An 18,754-nucleotide genomic window follows, 5' to 3' on the forward strand; every position below is an offset into this window, starting at 1 on the left:
AGATGCAGTTTTATGCTGACCTTTATTTGGTCAGTGGGCTTTTATTATTGTCTGTATTTGTTTTTTTTTTGCACAACTTTGTTTTTAGTTTTACTAACCGAATCAAAATATTTTTCTTCTTCTTTCTACCAGAGCCATAATCTAAGTAAGCCTCATGTACCTGTACAGACAACAATGCGCTTTAGACTAAAACATGCAATACTGCTTGACGAACGAACTTTTCCAAACGAACTCTATATAACAAAATTTTTGGAGGACAAATAGCAGAATCTATCAAAATAATGCTAACGCTTTTCCCTAAACCCAAAATAAATAATTTCATTCGATTATTATTTTTAGATCTATCAATTCATCACCAAGCAGCAAAAAATTGCTGTGAAATAATTGACTTTTAATTTTATTGAAACCAACTCACCGGATGTAAATGTCGTTGTGCAGTTTGTAAACTTCTGTTCTGGTGACGCTGAGATATGTGGTGATGTTCTGTATTTCTCATGTGAATTTGTTTGTCTATATCTGAAAAAAAATAATTATTCTGATAACCTGAAACCTAAGATCAAATGAAGTCTAATGTTCCTTGACAGCATTACTCATAGTAGGGAAGCTAATAGCAAGCATTGCGCCTGCGGACGCCAGTCACGATATAATTGTCTGTGTTGTCTTACATATCGCTAGATAGAGCAATATTTTTTCCGCTATTGGTAGACATTATATATCCCTCTCTCATCACAAGATATAGTAGGCATTAACGCACTATGAGCGTACTGAGCCGACGAGCAAGTGGTGAAAAATTATCCTTCCTTTGCCAAGTGTAAAAGGGACATATAGCTCGGTTTACTTGACTGACGATGGTCCAAAAAGTCTTGAAGAAATTGGGACTCTCTGACTCATGAAAATAATTTAGTTGGCGTCTATTGATTGCGAAAGAAGAGCCCTTGAAACGGAAACATGCTAGGAGAAGACAAGAGAACAAAGAAAACGAAGAAGACGGTACTCTACAAGGGCAAATGTACTATGTGTATTACCTTCGTGATCTCTCGTCCGACCCGTGATTGTGGCGGGCCCTCGTTCGCCGTCCTCGTTTAGGTTCACGTCCGTCCATGATTCATCATTGCTTACCTGGAATATTGGAAACCAGTCATTTAATGCTAATTTCTAAAATAAAGACGTCGGCTATTCATGGATAAAAGGATTTCATCATCAGCATGGCCGCCAAAGGAGGTCCACTCAGGATATAGACTTTTTAAAGGTTTTTTCAAACACAGCGGCCCTGCGCTGCATCCAATCATCGGCTATCTACGACACCTTTAAAGTCATCAGTCTTTGTTCTGGGCGGTCTTTTTTGCGGGATTACAATTCCAGTACTTTACGTAATAATAACCAAATTATTTGTACTTTTTTAGTAGAATACACCAACTATGAAAACATTTAGATAATAAGAATCAAGACATAATATTTAAATTAAGATTATTACATTAGAAAATTAATTCAAAGAATAAATTCTGAGATTTTCAATCCTCCGCTATTGGAATCAACAAACATTATTTACTTCGTTCTATAGTATCGGGTATAGGGAAAGGATAAGAATCTAGGTAAATATTAAACTTTCAACTTACAGGATGTTTATTGTCATCTAGAGCAATCTCGCTAGACGTCTCGGGGTCATTGTTTGTAGTTTCCGTGGAGTTGAGGTGGAAGGAGCCCGCGTCTTCTATCGAGTCCACGCTCTGGTGATTTTTGATTACACATACAGTTAGTTTTACATTCAATTAAGCATTGTCAAAGCTTTTTTTCTCTCCTTTGTTATAGAGAAATCCCGAATATGAACTAATTAATAAGATAAACTTGTATTAGTCAACGTTTATTTTGTACTTTCGTATAGGTAACCTATGTCTATGTATTTATAATTTTTTTATTGAAATCTCAGTAACAAGACGATCGGTTAGTTTTATTACTAGTTTAGGTTTCATCTTAGTTATGCCAAAGTTTATTTAGTTCCATTCAGTAAGACAATATTATAATATTTTATTCATGAGATAAGCATTAAATATAGAGCATTTACAGTTGCGTTTTCTTTTAGTCCAGTCCTTAGTCTATCCTTCGCGACGTAAATGGAAACAAGTCTGCTTCACCACTAGCATAAATGTAACCAAAAAACTTTCAGCGAAAAGCAAATGAAGCTGAATTGGTAAGTGTAGTCATTTCCTTACCTGAAGAGTCAATTATGTAGATAAATAAAATGTTTGAATACATTAAAATATGTGTTCAAAAATTAACTATAATTAACTTTTCTCTAATAATAATAATTATTATAGAAATTTATTTTATATAATATATATAGTAAAATTTATAGTGATTAGGCACGTAATACGTATACATTTTTGATTACACAGTCTTTCACAACATCTTGAACTATATAAGTGCAAAAACACTTTAGTGAGTAATGCATTAGAACTACAACTCTCAGAAATGGGTAACGAAAAGCACAGAACTTGATCAGGAAACAAATTACTAATTAGTTTTTTGAAATACCTATTTGATTTAAAACCATAAAATAGACACATCTGTATGACTTTTTTTTCAAGTAACTTGTAATAGTTTTCCTGCCCAAGTTCCAAAAGTGATCATGTAAACTAAATAAAGGTGGAGAAGCGAAGCTAAAATCATGCAATATCACACAATACATAATATAAACTACCCATGCAGAACTATGAATGCTATAAGATGCACAGAAGATTTTTCATTCTCTATGGCACTGAGAAAAGAAATAGTAGGTAATAAATACGAGTAAATTGGATAGTATTCTATGACTTTAGCAAAGTCTTGATGTGAACCATAATTTAGTACTGATGTGTCAGTAAATTGGGTATGTGCGTTTTTCTTGAGGGTTCAACGCTGATGTAATTATGAAATTCGGTACAATAATTATATTGGTGCTTCACGGTTTTAGGCTATTAATTTATGATGGTAAAAAGTCCTACCTTCCTTTCATATATAAACATTTTATAGACATTAGAATAGTAAAAATTAAATCCCGTTACTTGCTTTAAAATATCGATAATATATTTTTTTTCTAGCCTTATTATTAATAGTTTTTGATACTTAAGCTACTTAGCGTAAAGGTGTGGTTATTTTTATTTACATACATTTATACCTATATCCATAATATAGTGTCAGTGGGACAGCGTTAGCGTACAGTGTGTAGACCTATATAAATTGCGCGCCGTGTCATTTGTTCAAGTTATACTTTGAATCACAAGCTTGTGGAATTTCTGTGCATTGTGGAAACCCATAATACTCTATCTTTAAACATGATTTTAGGTTCAATATGTTGATTAAACTCTTATGTATAGTTTTTTCGAGCACTTCTTTATCTCTTTCTTTTTATACAAAAAAGACAAAGACGTAAAAACTAAACAACACAATAGGCTAGTTGACACTTTTATAAAAGGGTCTTAAATTGCTCATTAGCGTTCTGCTAAATTGAAGAAATAAAATATTATATTTTTTTAAACATGAATAAATAAAAATTTCAAATTTAAAATATTTTTTTTTACATTGGAAGCCAAAACCAGGACGGTCTACATTTTAACTGTTAACCAAACGGAGTGTTTGACAGTTTGACGTTTAGACATTCCTTTAATAATATCAAGTAACATATTGACGTCACAAAATGGACGACAGCGTTTTTGACGTTTTGAAAATTTAATTAAAATCTAAAAAATTCTTAACTTTTATTAATTAATATCCGTTATTTCACTAATTTAATATTGTTTATATTAAATTTGATTGATGAGTCAACTACCCTATGTTATGAAAATTTTATTTCGTTGTTCGCCGTATTACCAGGCTTCCATAAATCATCAGTAGGTGTTCACACTAAGTGGCGGTGTTTAATCCAACGTGTACAAACCAGGTTCACGACAGAGACCGTTATCCCCGACAGTGTTTTGGACCTTGCGCTGGGAGGCTTACAACAGGACATAAAGTTTATTTAATAATTTATTCAATTAATATTAGGGAATATTTTATAGCAGTTTTGGTTCTTAAAAGACATTTTAACTGCGATATTCGCACTAGATGAGATCGCTGCTGTTTTTTTTTTCATAATAATCTAAATAACAAAATTATACAATAAAAATAGTTCTAAAGAAACAACACACTGAATTACTTAAGGGATCTATTGACGTCACTAACGAAGTAAACAGCTAAAAAACTGAATATTAAAGTAGATGAGAGTGATAGACCCCGTAGCGGTGAGTTCTAGGGAGCACCCAACACCAAAGTTCCCGTAAGGCCACCACAAACTCGGAAAGAAAATCGTATCAACTAATAGAAGGACAGATCGAACCAACCTATAACCCTCAACTGACCTTCTGTTTGGGCTGAGTCTTCACTCGAAGACTCGATTTGAACAGCGGCTCCTCTTTCTCAGAGCACGGCGTGAGGGCCAGTTCCGCCACCTTCGGCTTGTCCCCGGCATTGGGTTTCACCTCGTCAGTCGTGGTCTCAATCTTAGCGACGCCCTCTTCCGTCCCATCCTTCATTAATTACACGCGCCGGCAAAATAAGAACCAATGTATGAAGCGTCCAATGTAACAAACGAATCACATTCACGTATCCAAACAAAAACCAATGATGGCCAATGTACTGAGCAAATCAAATTCGCGAAAAATAATTTATGATGTCTGTTTAATGTACTTCTGAAGGGGGCATGCATCAACAACATCGAAGGAATATCCTATTTCTAATAATAGTTTTAAAAGATTTTGTGACCTCTAAACTACTAGATTGTCATATTTTATCGTAAAGTTTAAACTGCATGCTTAGTACCTTCAACAGCAATACATTACCCTTAAGAATTTCTGTATACTGCAATCGTAAGGTTGATATTCGAATACATTTAAGCAAAATTTGTTAACATTTCAAAATACGAATACACTCAAAGCGTTCTAAAACATAATAAATATCATAATATAAATATCAACCTTAATTGTATTGAAGCAATAAAGTCGATCATTATTATATCTACTGAAATAATTTTTCCATAATCAAATACTTTGGGAACTTACTATTTAAAAATTATAGACAATGTCATCTATTAGAATAACATAATGGAGGAAAAAGGGAGGATATCTATTAGCAAATTAGTACATGCCATATTTATGTTGACGTAAACCACATTAAAATCTAAACGGCAAACAAAAGACGAACTGAAAGCCTTACCTTCATAGAAGGGGAGTCAAGCTCATTTATCGTAGAGTTATTTTCGTCCACTACGATCATGGCATACTCCACGTCATCACCGTTGTGTTCTAGAGGAATAAATATCAAATTAAAATATTAAATACAAAATTAACATATAAATAATCACATTGTACCACACCAAATACGCCGCAAGTAACCATTTTTAAATATATTCTTGAACGCGATTTATTACTATGTGTTATCCAAATACAGATTGCATAATTTGAAAAATTGCGACGATTTTGATGTGGACATATGTGCGCGCATAAAATGTCTTCACACAACATTGATGAAGCTCGAACAAAGCAGTTGATTTCCTATATCAGTAAATACTTTTGTTTCTAAAATGTATATCAATACTAACGAACTAAGCCAGTACCAGAGATATTTTGATTGATGTCTAATCTATTTTTTCGTCACGAAAGATGAAACCTAAACTCCAGCCTTTATGCATTTCAAGTTTCGTGAAGGACGATCTACTATAGACCTTACTACTTAATTTGTAAGTAAATGTGCTGAAGAGAAAGCTTTTTATTCAATTTAGAAAATAAATAATCAAATCTATTATTTTATGAACTAAAAATGTCTACTTTCACGGTTCGGAACAAAGATACACTTTAACAAAATTATTGTCAAATCAAAATGTGCACGTTAATTGACAAAAACGACAAACCAAAACGTACTGATTTAAAAAACACTATAATAATAACAAATTAAAACGCATGCAATTATCAATGGTTGATGATGACACTAAATTGAATGATGACGCAAAGAATATTAACAAAATAATCATGTCAGCGAAGCCTAAGCGGTGCTATTAACACTGTTTTGTCTGCGAAATTGCGAATAATTTCAAAGTAAAACTTTAATTATAATTGTATATAAAGTTTGAAAATATTCTCTTTCATATCTCTATAAAATCGTCTAATTGTTGTGCATTTTATTGTTTCAACAAAATCCGTTTCTATAGACAAAACAATGTATGCAAACATCGACCACAACACAATATTTAAAACGTCCGCATTACAACCCCTGAATAATTATTCTTGTAACTGGATTGTTACAAATGAGTAGCCCAATATTTTTAAGCAAAGCGCCACTGATGCTATATTGAGCGATTACTCATTTGTAAAACCTTTATTATACGAGTTCTTCAAGAGAAAGAAAATAAAAAAAATTACTTTCATTACAGAACGATAAAAATTAAATTAAAAAAGTGGCAAGTGAACCACAATGTCATCGCACAAATTGTCTTTCATTCTTTGGAATGCGGATAACGAATTTGATAATTATTATACGGTTTATAAGAGTATTGTAAGTATTTTTTTTATTTGTAGAATGTTTCGTAACGTTCATCAAAGGTATACTAAGCTCTCTTCTCTTTTTATGAAATGGGATGATAATGATGATGACATTTTTAACTATCCTTAGCATCTCATAATCGTGACAGTAAATCAAAATGGTAGACGCAGGTTCTGTGAATACGGTCGACAAAAACCTTTTACGTAACCAAAATACTGAATGCCTTTTGTGATTCCAGACTTTTTATATTTTGACGTTTATAATTTAATACATTTTGTAATACGGATGTTTGTCTGGGCCGCGTTTACCTGCGTGCGCGCGGTGGAAATTAGCGATGCGAGCGTGCGCGTGCGTATTATTGTTAACGTGTTGGCCGCAATCGAGCTTGCAGTGCGAGTGGCGGTGAGCGGGGTGCCCACCAGGCAGGAACTGCGGGTACACGTGGTGCGACCATTGCGGGAACAGCGGCCGCGACCCTGTCGCCCCCGCGCCGGCCCCACGAGGTTACCGAGGGAGCGGAATCAGGGCCGATCAGGATTATCAAGGAAAAGATGGGACAGGAAAGAAAAAAGGGCAGAATTTGGGCGAATTCCGATTATTAAGTAAAAGATAAAACAGGAAAAAAAAGGCGACAGAGAGACAGACAGAGGATTAAGTGTGGAAGGACAAAACAGAAGAAGAACACAACCATTATGTTAAACGGAATGAAACCAAAGAACCGAAGGGGATGAATTACAAATTAGAATAACGAGATATAAATTTAAGGATTACAGAAGAAATTGTATCAACCAAGAGTACCGTTCAAAGTAAAATAAACATCAGTAAATAATACACAAAAATAGTTGAAATACAGGACAAGAAAAAAAATGGTACATATAATAAGAAAGAAGGACGGGCACGTAATCAAATGCGCAAATAAAGAAACAACATGAATGATTGTAATGCGTTAAAATTAAAATATATACAACAAATATACAAATGTGAAGTGGCAAATTAGATATCAAAAATGATAAATCGCCCGAGGAAGGAAGGAAGAAATAATATAATTAAGATTTTTTTTCAAGAAACAAAATTAGATAGCGCAAAAGGATCAGTTGAAGGAGACAAAGGAGGAATACAAGGTATAATTTGACATATAAACGACACAGAATATGTAAAAGTTGTTGATGTTTGGCATATATACAAATCGTTTGCATGAATTCAGTGTGTCGAGGTTATTGCATATTGCGTGTACGCATGTAGCATGTTGCGTTCATATACGCAGTGTAGGCAGTGAAAGTATCGTAGATTTTACCAGTGTCCCAAATCGTGACGCGTTTTTCAAGCGGCGTGAAAAAAGGGGAAAAACACCACTTCAGATAATATACAATTAAATTAGTATATCTTCGTGTTCCTTATAACGGTCAAAAGAAGAGAAAGTCGTCCTGGATTTATCGAACATCTCTAGAGAGATTTAGATCACTAGGCTATCCACCAACAGAATAAATATTACCCAGCAAGAGTAAAATACCATCATCATAGCAATAACAAAGATGCGACGATAGCAATATTGTTGTGTTTACTGATTTAAATCCCTATGAAGAATAACATTTATATTTTGTAACAATTTCTACTTTTGACCGTATATCACGTGACCATTATTTTATATTTTGGTGAATTAGCTTCCTTTAAGAAATTTAATATAATAATAGTGATAATATTGTCATATAAATTGAATAGTGCGACTAAGCGTTATATTGAAGAAGCGGAATTATGAAATTATAAAAATTTAATTTGATGGAATATGATTTTCGTAAAATAATAAATAATAATTGGTCAAAAAAGTGAACAAAACAATATATCGTTTGTCCTAGGATGAAATGATGAAATATTTACAAATATACCTACATAAAAATCTACAAAATAACAATATAATCGTACACTACACCTAAGACTTAGATTCCTTTAATTTGATCATTAAAAACCATCACTACTTACTGCTGAAAGGAGTTAAAAATTTCAAAAAAAATGATGAAATTATAACGATATTTCACTATAGCAACAAACAGGCACAAACGTCTTCAACATTCTTTGAAAATTTTACGAATACAAAACCGTAAACAACATGACATTGTTTAATTACAAAAAGTAAAGCTTCAACAATCAATATTGCTCATCCAGAAACAAGTAGTACCATTGCTTTGCAAATCACGTGTTTTACAATTAAAGCAGCGATGACAATACTGGCTCGAAGATTGTTATTTAAAAATTATTACCTCAAACAGGAGAACATAAATTCTGGACAAGCTATTTTTACTTATCAAGACAAACTAAAAATGAATCTCAAATTAAATCTACTCGTAAATGATTTCCTCTGACAATCATTTATAAAGTAAACATACCGTGGTGTTCATGAGAATGGTGGACTCTCCGCGCGCACTCTTGTTGCGTGTGCGCGGGCGGCTCTAATATGTCGCGGTACTTTGACACCATCAGCACCGATATGAAGTATACTATCGCGAGCGATAGGAACTGTGCTTGCTTCGTCTCCTCCTGTAATTATATCCGGTTATATTGCATTACAAATCAGACGAAAATCAAATATTGGAAGCAAGAATTGAATACAACATCGACAAAGCTGATTATTCTATTAAAGATATACGAATAAAGAGAGAGAGAGAGAGGCAGAGAGAACTCATAGTTAGATAAATTACGCTAATTAACGTTATTGGACGATAATATCTTAGCCTTAATAATATTCATTTATACGTTTAGAATGAAACAAACTACTTAGTAGTCACATAGGTAGCACAGATTGTAATAATACGGACTTACTAGATAAGATTAAAGTCTAACAGAAATATTTAAGATCAGGTAATCGTAAAAAAGACTAGAAATGGCGGTATAACCATTTATCTATCGGTGTCGGGCAGCAATGACACACGGTACGATCAAGTATGGCTCTGTCATCATCAACCCAAAGGGTGGCACATGAAAAAGAAGGCCTTTAGTTCCCGGCGGCTCCACTTCTCCTGACAACGGTAGAAGTCAAGGGGTTGCTAAGAATCTCCGAGTGACAACGGGCTACCAAAAACAACTGGCCTAGAATCAGGATAACTTTTCTACATAGGCAGGCCATCACAGGGCAGCGTCGGATTTCTTGTCAAAAGAGCTCTCATTGATAGCGTCATAAAATTATCCAGTGTCTCTTCTCGAGTCGCTCATTTCATAACAAAACCAACAAAAAGAAACTTTTTTATGTTTCAGGTATATGCGCCAACTTCAACGCACTTAGATACTGACGTCGAAATAATGTACGACGATAACAGAGCCTTGAACAATACCATCAAATCCCATTTCAACCTTAATATTGGTAATTAACACGAAAGTGGACATGCACTTAGAATGGTTAAGTCTTAAACTAAGTCCCTAATGATGAATTCGTTCTTTAAGAAACCACCTCATAGGAAGTGGACTTAGAAAATCCCCGATAATGTTACAAAAATGAGATAGACTTCATCAATATATAAATAACAGACAAACGCTACATATTTAGGAATGTGACAGTGATTAGCAGGTTCAACACAGGAAGAGATCACCGCCTGGTTCGAGGCACTCTAAATATAAAATGTAAATTAGAAATTAGAACGTCGTTTGATGAAGCTTCAAACTCAAGCTTGTGCCGAACAGTTTCACCTAAAGCTTCAAAATAGATTTGAAGGTTTAGGATCCACAGTGGATATTGAGGAAGATTTCCAAAATTATCAAATATCATTTAGAACAAGGGCTACAAGCTCTGTGGGACAAGGTCTCAGGGCAGAAAAGCATAACCCGCAGATGAGACGTTAGACCTTATGAGAGAAAGGCGCGAGAACGGACAGTCTTCACCGACAGGACAACATGCTCTATCTACACAAAAGTCATAGCATCAATACGTTGGGATCTTCAGTGCTTAAGTACCCAGAATATACAAAGTGCTATAGAAGCAAACCGAAGGTTTAAACTATTTGCACAAAGTTTTGGAAGGTGACAAATGGAATCTGGGGAAAGGAAAGCCCCAGGAGAAGACGGAATCACCTAAAGAGAAAAGAGATTTTTTGGTTCTGTTATCCAGAGTGGGAGAATTCCGAAAGGCGTGGAACAAGAGCATAATAGTGAAAAAGGTGATAACACATTTCTAAAAAAGTACAGCCCCATTTCGCTCCTAAGTCACATTTACAAGTTGTTTTGAAGGGTCAGTACGAACCAATTATCTCGAAGACTAGACGATTTTCAGCCACCAGAGCAAGCCGGGTTTCAGAGTGGCAGATGGAGTTCAGACATTGAGGCAGGATATACAAAAGCCTCTCGAGTACAATCAGCCTCAGAGTCTAGCATTCGTGGACTATAAGAAAGCTTTGGATATTACTGAATCTGGGCTGTTATGGAGTCCCTGCAGAAATCCCAAGTAGATTGGCGATAGATTGAAGTGTTAAAATATCTTTACAGCGCTGCGTTTGTGTCAGTTCAAGTACAAGGTGTATTTGTAAGACCGATCCAATCGTATCTTAGAATGACAGAGGGATGTATTATCTCCAAACTGTTTTCGAATGCTGTGGAAGTTGTCTTTAAAACGCTAGATTGGGAAGAACATGGCATCAACGTAAATGGCGAGCAAATTTCGCACCTTCACTTTGCCGATGATATTGTCATCATTGCAAGTTCGTTGCAGGAACATCAAGACATGCTGGATAGCCTTCATGATGCTTCCCAACTTGTTGGTCTCCGAATGAACCTGGACAAGACCAAGGTCATGTTAAATGATCTAGTCGCTCCGGGACCTATTACTGTTGATGGCTCTTCCTTCGAAGCTGTTCGTTAATATTTAACATTTGGATAGAAACAGCTTCAAGTAGGAGACTGATCGGAGAATACAGTTGGGGTGAGTAAGCTTCGCCTAGTCTTCTCGTCACCAACACCACAATATTTCAAGACGAAAGTCCAGACCAGTGCATTCTACCAGTCATAACTTACGGTGCCAAAACGTGGACACTGACAGCAAAGCTAGTCCACAAACTCCAAGTCGCTCAGCATGCTCTGGAGAGAGCTGTGCTTGGAATCTCTTTCAGGGATAAAATCTGGAATGAAGAGATTCGACAAAGAACGAAAGTAGCTCTCAGGGCAGTACATTGAAGTGGCAGGGCTGATCATGTCTGTCGGATGACCGATGGTCGTTGGAGTCGTACGATCCTTGAGTGGAGACCGCGTCTCGGTAAGCAGAGTGTGGGCGCCCCCCCGCTAGGCAGAGCGACGACCTCCAGAAGGTGGCTGGCATAGATTGGATGTAAAAAACCAAAGATAGAGCGGGCTGGCGCTGCTTAAAAGATGCATATGTCCAGCCTAAATGCATAATTGTTGGTGGTGATGATGATGATGATGATGATGACAATACCGGAAGGTACAGTGGGTAGCAGGACCATGACCGAATTTAAAGATAACTGACACCGTAACGCATTGCATGCAAGTAATGAGTTGACAACAGATATGACGATTACTAGATAAAAATATTGAATACTTACAACATCTCTGTAAATGACAGCGCGGAGCCTATTCACGTCCATGTCTTGAAGAAGTCTCTCCGGGTCTTTTACTGGACTCGAAGCATCTGCTAGACTGGCCACCACGCTCTGCAGTAGGTATGCATTAAATGTATTTGAACAGTTGTGAAAAGTTAACTGACGTAAGACCTCAAATTAAAAACAACTAAAACTAAAGTATAAGTAATCTAAAACTTCGCTATGACTTGTTGCATGTATGCAAGATGTTGTAGCTATTAGTACCTATTCCATTTTATACATACCACAGATTTTCCGTGATAGTCGAATATAGTCGTTGACATAAAAGTAACTGAAAAAATATTTCATAAAAGTAACTGAAAAAATATTACTTATTGATAAGTTTAGACTGAATATAAAAAAGTAAGATTGTCTTCATGACGTAAAATCGAATATTTTGCTTCTTTTTCACATATAACGTACAATATTAGAACAAAGAGGGTCCTAGAACATACATGGAAGCATACCTTGGGCGAAGGTGAATCGTTCCGGTTGTTTCTCGCGGCGGCGCATCGTTGTCGCTCTTTACACTCGAGACAATTTCGCACGGCGCACGTGCACACCTGTTGACAAATGTCGCTACAACTACAGCTACACTCTCTACTATCATCTATACCAGGGTTTCTCAAACTTATGGCTTCACATACACCATTAAAGATTTTAGATGGCAGCGAGCCCATCACAAACTCTTAATTACAATAAACAAATACAATCAAAAGAAATTATTTTCTGGCAGTCATCAAGCCTTCATTATATATCATGGCGCAAAACCCCCGTCATATAGCGAAGCCATAGGGATTCGGGTTACTTTGAGAAACCCTGATCTATACTAATGCTACATATTCACCAACATGCCAAACAATATGAGACTGAACCCATCCAACTTTAGTAACCAGCTAATTGGTAAAAGGAAGTAATTATTTTCATGTAAAAACAATGTTATAATGGGAGCTAGTCTCTAATTCCAATGACATAAATAACCTGCTATTTGTACTCCTGATATGGCATTACTTGTCTGACTTATTTTTTAACATTAACCATTCAAAAGATTTTGTAGAGAAGTACTGCCAAATATAAAGCACACGTCCAAAAGAAGAAAGAGTTCCTACTATTTGCTGTTGAGAGATATGATAGATTTAAGAAAAAAAATAACTAATTCATAGTATTTTGGATACTCCTAATACCTATCTAAGGTTTTTCAAAAAAGAGACACTCAAACTAAACATATTCTCAGAGCATATCTCGACATCTAAAAATATTAAACAAGATGTAGAAAAACACATGTCACGTAAGAGAAACAGAAACAAATAACTAAACATATAAGTGAAATACTCGTATCTATGAATGTACGCAACACTTTGTCATCCAAATCAACGATCCTTCTAAGTACTACGAAGGTGTATTGTATTATGGTATGAACATACTGGTTTTTCATTAATTGATTACAATTACAGCTACATTTAAAACGTACCTACAAATAATCTGTCCCAATTAAGGCTATGTCTAAAATAAATAAAGTAAAACTCTACACGCCAAAATGCAAGTTCGTTCCGAATCAGTTTACCCGAGTTACACAAAATCATCATCATTTTGCATCGATCTGTTATTAGCACGATTGTGACAACATATATTTAGATAATTTAAATTATTCGGATTTTTTGGCTTGAAATCGGCTTGATTCCATCCACCATGTAATCTTGTAGCCATTTACGACTTGTTCAGAGCGATCTAAAATTTTGGCGCTCTTGTCCCCTAGAAAATCTAGAAATTTCCACCCACCAATCGTAAGCACTGTCTCAGAATCCCTCCGCTAGACATATTCTTCTCCGCCTCCAATTCGGCAAAATTCAAAGCGCTCGCGAAGATCAGAACATCGGCCATAGACACTAGCCTCTGTAGGAATGTAACTGCCACTTCTACCGGCATGCCTTGAGTAGGTTCGATCACGTCCAATTCGTTCTGAAATCGAAAAATTATAGCACCATTTAAAAATAACTGTCTTACTTTAACAGCAGATTTTCGTATTTTATGGTAAACAATAAAAATTTATATTTATATTTCCTTAAGAAGTAGTACGGAGCCAACAATTAATAAAGGGGATTGTGCTTTATTATTTTAATATTGAATCGTGAATTGAAGATGCAGTATTGATCTTCAAAGAGAAATCAAATAACTTACATTAGGCGATGTGGCAGAAGCAAGCAAGGGCAACAATCCACCGCAGGCGATGATCAAGTTGTCAGCAAGTTGACTTATCAAATGAACCGTGTTTACAACAAATATCGCATTCTCGCTGCTGTTCACGAAGTCTATCACGGACTTGGTCGAATGGCTCCGCCACACCTGTAATATATTACATAAGTGCGTTCACTTGAAAATTACATATACAATAATATTAACAAAATAATTTTGATATCTTAGTAAGAACTTTGCTTCTTGCAACACAACAAAGTTCTTGAAAAACTCGCTTGATATCTTCAATATCTTGTTAGATATATTCTCTGTCTTAAGGGCCTAAATCTGTGACTGTATTATTATAAGAAAAACACATTGTCAAGGATTCCTAATAAAATGAAATGAATAAAATATGTAGACAATAATATAATACCTGTATGTCTGTCTCTAATGAGAACAGCACATCAGACAGCAGCCGCTGGTGTATGTACGACCAGCGGAACTCCGGTATGCGGAACGGAGGGCGCGTCGGTCCCGGCGAGAACATCGGCCGACTGCATTTAGACGGACGCTTCGTTTCTGTAAAGTTAGATAGTCAACAAAGTAAAGACTCGTATGATGAGTGCAAATTAACATTAAAGTTCGATCATATTGAAATCGAAGCCTACCAAAACCTTATGTGTCTAACTTTACACTACACACAACTATAAATTTAAATCGTAATACACACATGTGTAATTAATTTTAACACGACGAAACAGCGATCCTAGAGACGCAGTTTGTATGAACTCGTTAGATCGTGATCATACATTTTTGATAGAGGAGCAACTTCTAGCGAGGCAGGTCCTATAGTAATTGGTCTGAGTTAAGAACATAGGGTCAAAAGTTTGGTAAAGAGATTAGTCAAAAGGTTATAGCTTCCACTATCAAGTCAAACAGCCAAATTAGAGGAGGAAAACTTACCGAAATGATTAGAATCCACTTGCGTGCTTGTGGAGGCACTGCGAGGTCGCTTTGGCGACTTCGACGTGTTCGTTCCTTGTGAGGACACACCTTCTCTGCTGCTGTCCTGTTTCATCTCACTACCGCCCGGTAAACTTACTCTTCTTTTGTCTCTATCACTCTCACCAACCCTTTCCTCGTCGCGTTCTTGTTGCTTTTTATTTCCTAAGGAAATATTTTCACTAATCGTCGATATCGGAGGGATTTCTGGCGTTTTAGGCTCCTCCGGTGTATTCGTTTCTATTCTTTGGCTTTCATTTTTGGCATTTTCGTCATTTAAAACTTCTATAGCTGCAAATTCGTTATTCGATTCTTCTTTTGAAGGAACTATAAATTCACCATCAAGAGGTAATACGTTACCTTCATGAGGATGAGCTGAAGGAATTACTCGTTCTGGACTATGTAAACTATCTGGTTCTATAACTTCTTCAGTTCTACAGACGACTGAAGCTAAAATATCCATAACTATCTCATTAGCAATATTCTCTGCAGCTTGTTTTTGGTCTAAAATATCTTCAATATCTTGTTCAAGATCCTCTCTTCCATTAGGCGTATTTCCTTCTGAAGGAATACCTCCCGAAATGGCACCTGAATCTGTGTCATCGTCTGTTTTTAATCTAACAGTCTCTAAAGCAACTGTCAGTACGTCATTAACTATATTAATAGCAATATGTTTCGGGTCATCCGTTGATTCGTCTGGAATGCCATCCGCGAAATCATCTGGTATGCTAGAATCTGTCTTATCTTGTATTTTTTTGGGACTAGTCGCTTCACTCGGAGTCAAATATAATTCGGACGGATCTGATAGTTCAGATTCTCTTTCAGTGACTATATTTAATGCATCAGCGATTCTTTCTGGACTAGCTGTTTCACTTACAGATAGACTAGAAGGGAGGCCTTCGCTTCTATCAGTATTATCGTCTTTTAATAAATTATCACCCACATCTCTAACAGGAATGTAATCTAAGCTACCTTGTCGCGACAAGGGTTTGTCAAGTTTCACAGAATCAAGTTCAATCGTTCCAGTTCCAGATTCAGTACTTTCTAGAAGTTTAGTTTCAATAATTGATTGGATTAACTCGGTATTCGCATTGAGCATATTTTGCTCGATAGCTTCTTCGTCGATGGCGTGTTCGACTTCAGTATTACTACTATCACAACCTTCATCGCAGGGCACTTCGGTATTAACTGTAACAGTTTTGGCGGGACTATGCACTTTACACACTTCACTATACACTACTGTAGTCCGACTATCTTCTGTACTTTCACTAGACTTTTTACATCGACACGACTCAACTTCTCTAAGAGATAACCCTTTACCTATTTCAGTTTGAGCTCCGTGGTTAAGTACGTTAGACTTTCTAATAGATACGGGGGTACTGTCGACACTATCGTCAGTGTCTGGTAGAACTCTGGACTTGACTTGTCCGTCCGTATGTCTGTCCCAACCGGATATGGTGGAAATGGGACGCTGTTGTCTTTCCGCTGGGTCCGTGATGTTATCAGCTCGCCTTTGCTCATAATGTTCATACATTTGAGCAAACTGTAGTTTGAATTCTTCGTACGAGACCTGTAATATATTGACAATGTTATATATTCTGTAGATAATAAAACCTTGCTTTCCAAAAAGGTATCGTAGGTAGGTAGAACTTAGCAGAATTAAGATTTCATAAAATTTAAAAATAATCTAATTATTGAATTTATTTAATAAATTAAAAAAAAGTTATCCCTACCTTTGAATGCACAATCGCCAAGGTGTCGACCCAGACGCGCCACCCACCATACTCGTGTTTAATGGCATGGTGTAGTAACATTCTGAATAACGAATACACCATATCGGATATCTTCTGTTCCTCTGCGTTCTTTGGATGTATATACGCCATGGCTATAAGCCACTCTTGCCACACGGACATTTGTAGGACAGTCCGTCGATTTTCTCGATTATTGCTGCACAGTAGCGTCATGTCGGATAAAAAAAGCTTCTTGACTTCTAACAGTTGCTCTGTTTGTTTTGACTGGCGGATCAAAGTGGCGACGACTTTCAGAATCACTGTGGGAATACAGAAGTGTTAAAATTATTATATTATATTTTTATTGCACTACGAGTACAAATACTTTAAGCTAAAGTTTATCGGATGTTTATAAATGAGGCTCAACAGACATACGACTAATAATAACTATAGCTTGTTAAGTTCGTTGTTTCCTGCTGCGTACTGTTAGGGGTCAGCAACATAAAAACGGTAATAGTGCTTTATAATGCTTTGGTGAGAAGCCAGTTAGAAAGTAACTGGGCTCCACATGAGGTTAAATATAGCCTAATGTTGGAGCGCGTGCAGAATAAATTCATTAGGTATTTGTACATGAAGCTATAAGGGGTATACCCATACTATCCATTATATCCATTAATGTATCCAACGTTATTTATACTAGGCATGGTCGGATATAATGCACTGCGGGTTAGACGGGAACTGGCACTCGTGTTATATATCTTTAAACTCCTATGAGGAAAGGTGTATAATGCGGAGGTACATGTGAACCTTAACGTCCCGGACCGTTACGTGTCGCGGAGACGCAAGCCTCAGTTGCTGGTGGTACCGAGCGGATGTACAATTTTAGCAAAAAAAAGCTCCGTTGACGTGCGCACTTCGCACTCTGAACGTCGTAGCTTAGAACATCGACATATTCTCTTTTACTCGTACTCTGAGTGAACTCACAAGAATTGCTGAGTGGTTTGTAGTCTTAATTCTTTGATGTATAAATTTAGGTAAATAGAATTAAGTTTTAGGTTTATAATATAGTGCTAAGCTAGCGAATTAGGTCATACCTGTAAGGCTAGTTTTAAGTAAAAAATAAAAAAAATGACACTGCTATTGTATGTGGGCGACGGGGGGCGTATGATTGCGGGGGGGGGGGGGCTGTTGAAATTGTAGCGTGTCGTGTGAGCAAATCGTACTAGTGCAGTCTTACTCGGGTTCTCCAGGCGAAAGTGCGGCTGCGGCTCCGGGTGGCTGGTGTACAGGATCTGCTGGCCCACGTGCTCGGTGAGCAGCTCGTACAGCGCGTTGTACACCGGCAGCGCCAGCGCCTCGCCGCTCGCGCTCAGCCGCGTCGCCAGCAGCGTGTACAGGTTGTGGGGCGACATCACGTCGTATTTTCTTCTGAAATACATTGTTTGATACATCTTCATTCAATCATCATTCTTTGCCTCGACTGATGACAGATTGATTAGCTCATGTTCTGTGCAAAGCATCAGCCTGGCTATCTGTGATTATTATTTTAGAAAATACAGTTATATTTTTGCGGCGCTGCCGTGGAAAACGTCCAATGCTAATACGACACGATATCATAAAATCATTAGATTAGTTCAAAATAAATTTCAAATTATTTATTAAACAAAATTTCTCAACTTAAACGAATTTCTCAATTAAAGAATTTAACAACTTGTGATCTTTATT

General features: G+C 36.5%; 1 protein-coding gene across 6 annotated transcripts in view; it reads right to left on the minus strand.

Moving 5' to 3' along the window:
* The window catches only part of LOC112048480 (neurobeachin), a 542,152-nt gene that overhangs the window by 201,579 nt on the left and 321,819 nt on the right, over positions 1 to 18,754 (minus strand). For 3 of the 6 annotated variants that reach the window (XM_052888746.1, XM_052888747.1, XM_052888743.1), the window contains exons 18-32: positions 18,267 to 18,457; positions 17,033 to 17,349; positions 15,261 to 16,869; positions 14,731 to 14,876; positions 14,301 to 14,465; positions 13,902 to 14,081; positions 12,590 to 12,685; positions 12,087 to 12,194; positions 8,931 to 9,081; positions 5,227 to 5,315; positions 4,374 to 4,541; positions 3,914 to 3,970; positions 1,617 to 1,727; positions 1,026 to 1,119; positions 416 to 516 (exon numbers count right to left, since the gene is read on the minus strand). In XM_052888746.1, the coding sequence (XP_052744706.1) occupies positions 416 to 516; positions 1,026 to 1,119; positions 1,617 to 1,727; positions 3,914 to 3,970; positions 4,374 to 4,541; positions 5,227 to 5,315; positions 8,931 to 9,081; positions 12,087 to 12,194; positions 12,590 to 12,685; positions 13,902 to 14,081; positions 14,301 to 14,465; positions 14,731 to 14,876; positions 15,261 to 16,869; positions 17,033 to 17,349; positions 18,267 to 18,457 (3,583 nt within the window). The remainder of the gene's footprint in view (positions 1 to 415; positions 517 to 1,025; positions 1,120 to 1,616; positions 1,728 to 3,913; positions 3,971 to 4,373; positions 4,542 to 5,226; positions 5,316 to 8,930; positions 9,082 to 12,086; positions 12,195 to 12,589; positions 12,686 to 13,901; positions 14,082 to 14,300; positions 14,466 to 14,730; positions 14,877 to 15,260; positions 16,870 to 17,032; positions 17,350 to 18,266; positions 18,458 to 18,754) is intronic. The other 3 variants (XM_052888748.1, XM_052888744.1, XM_052888745.1) reach the window with 2 other exon arrangements.

Source organism: Bicyclus anynana, chromosome 23 (assembly GCF_947172395.1).
Source record: "Bicyclus anynana chromosome 23, ilBicAnyn1.1, whole genome shotgun sequence".
In the NCBI taxonomy this organism is placed as follows: Eukaryota; Metazoa; Arthropoda; class Insecta; order Lepidoptera; family Nymphalidae; genus Bicyclus; species Bicyclus anynana.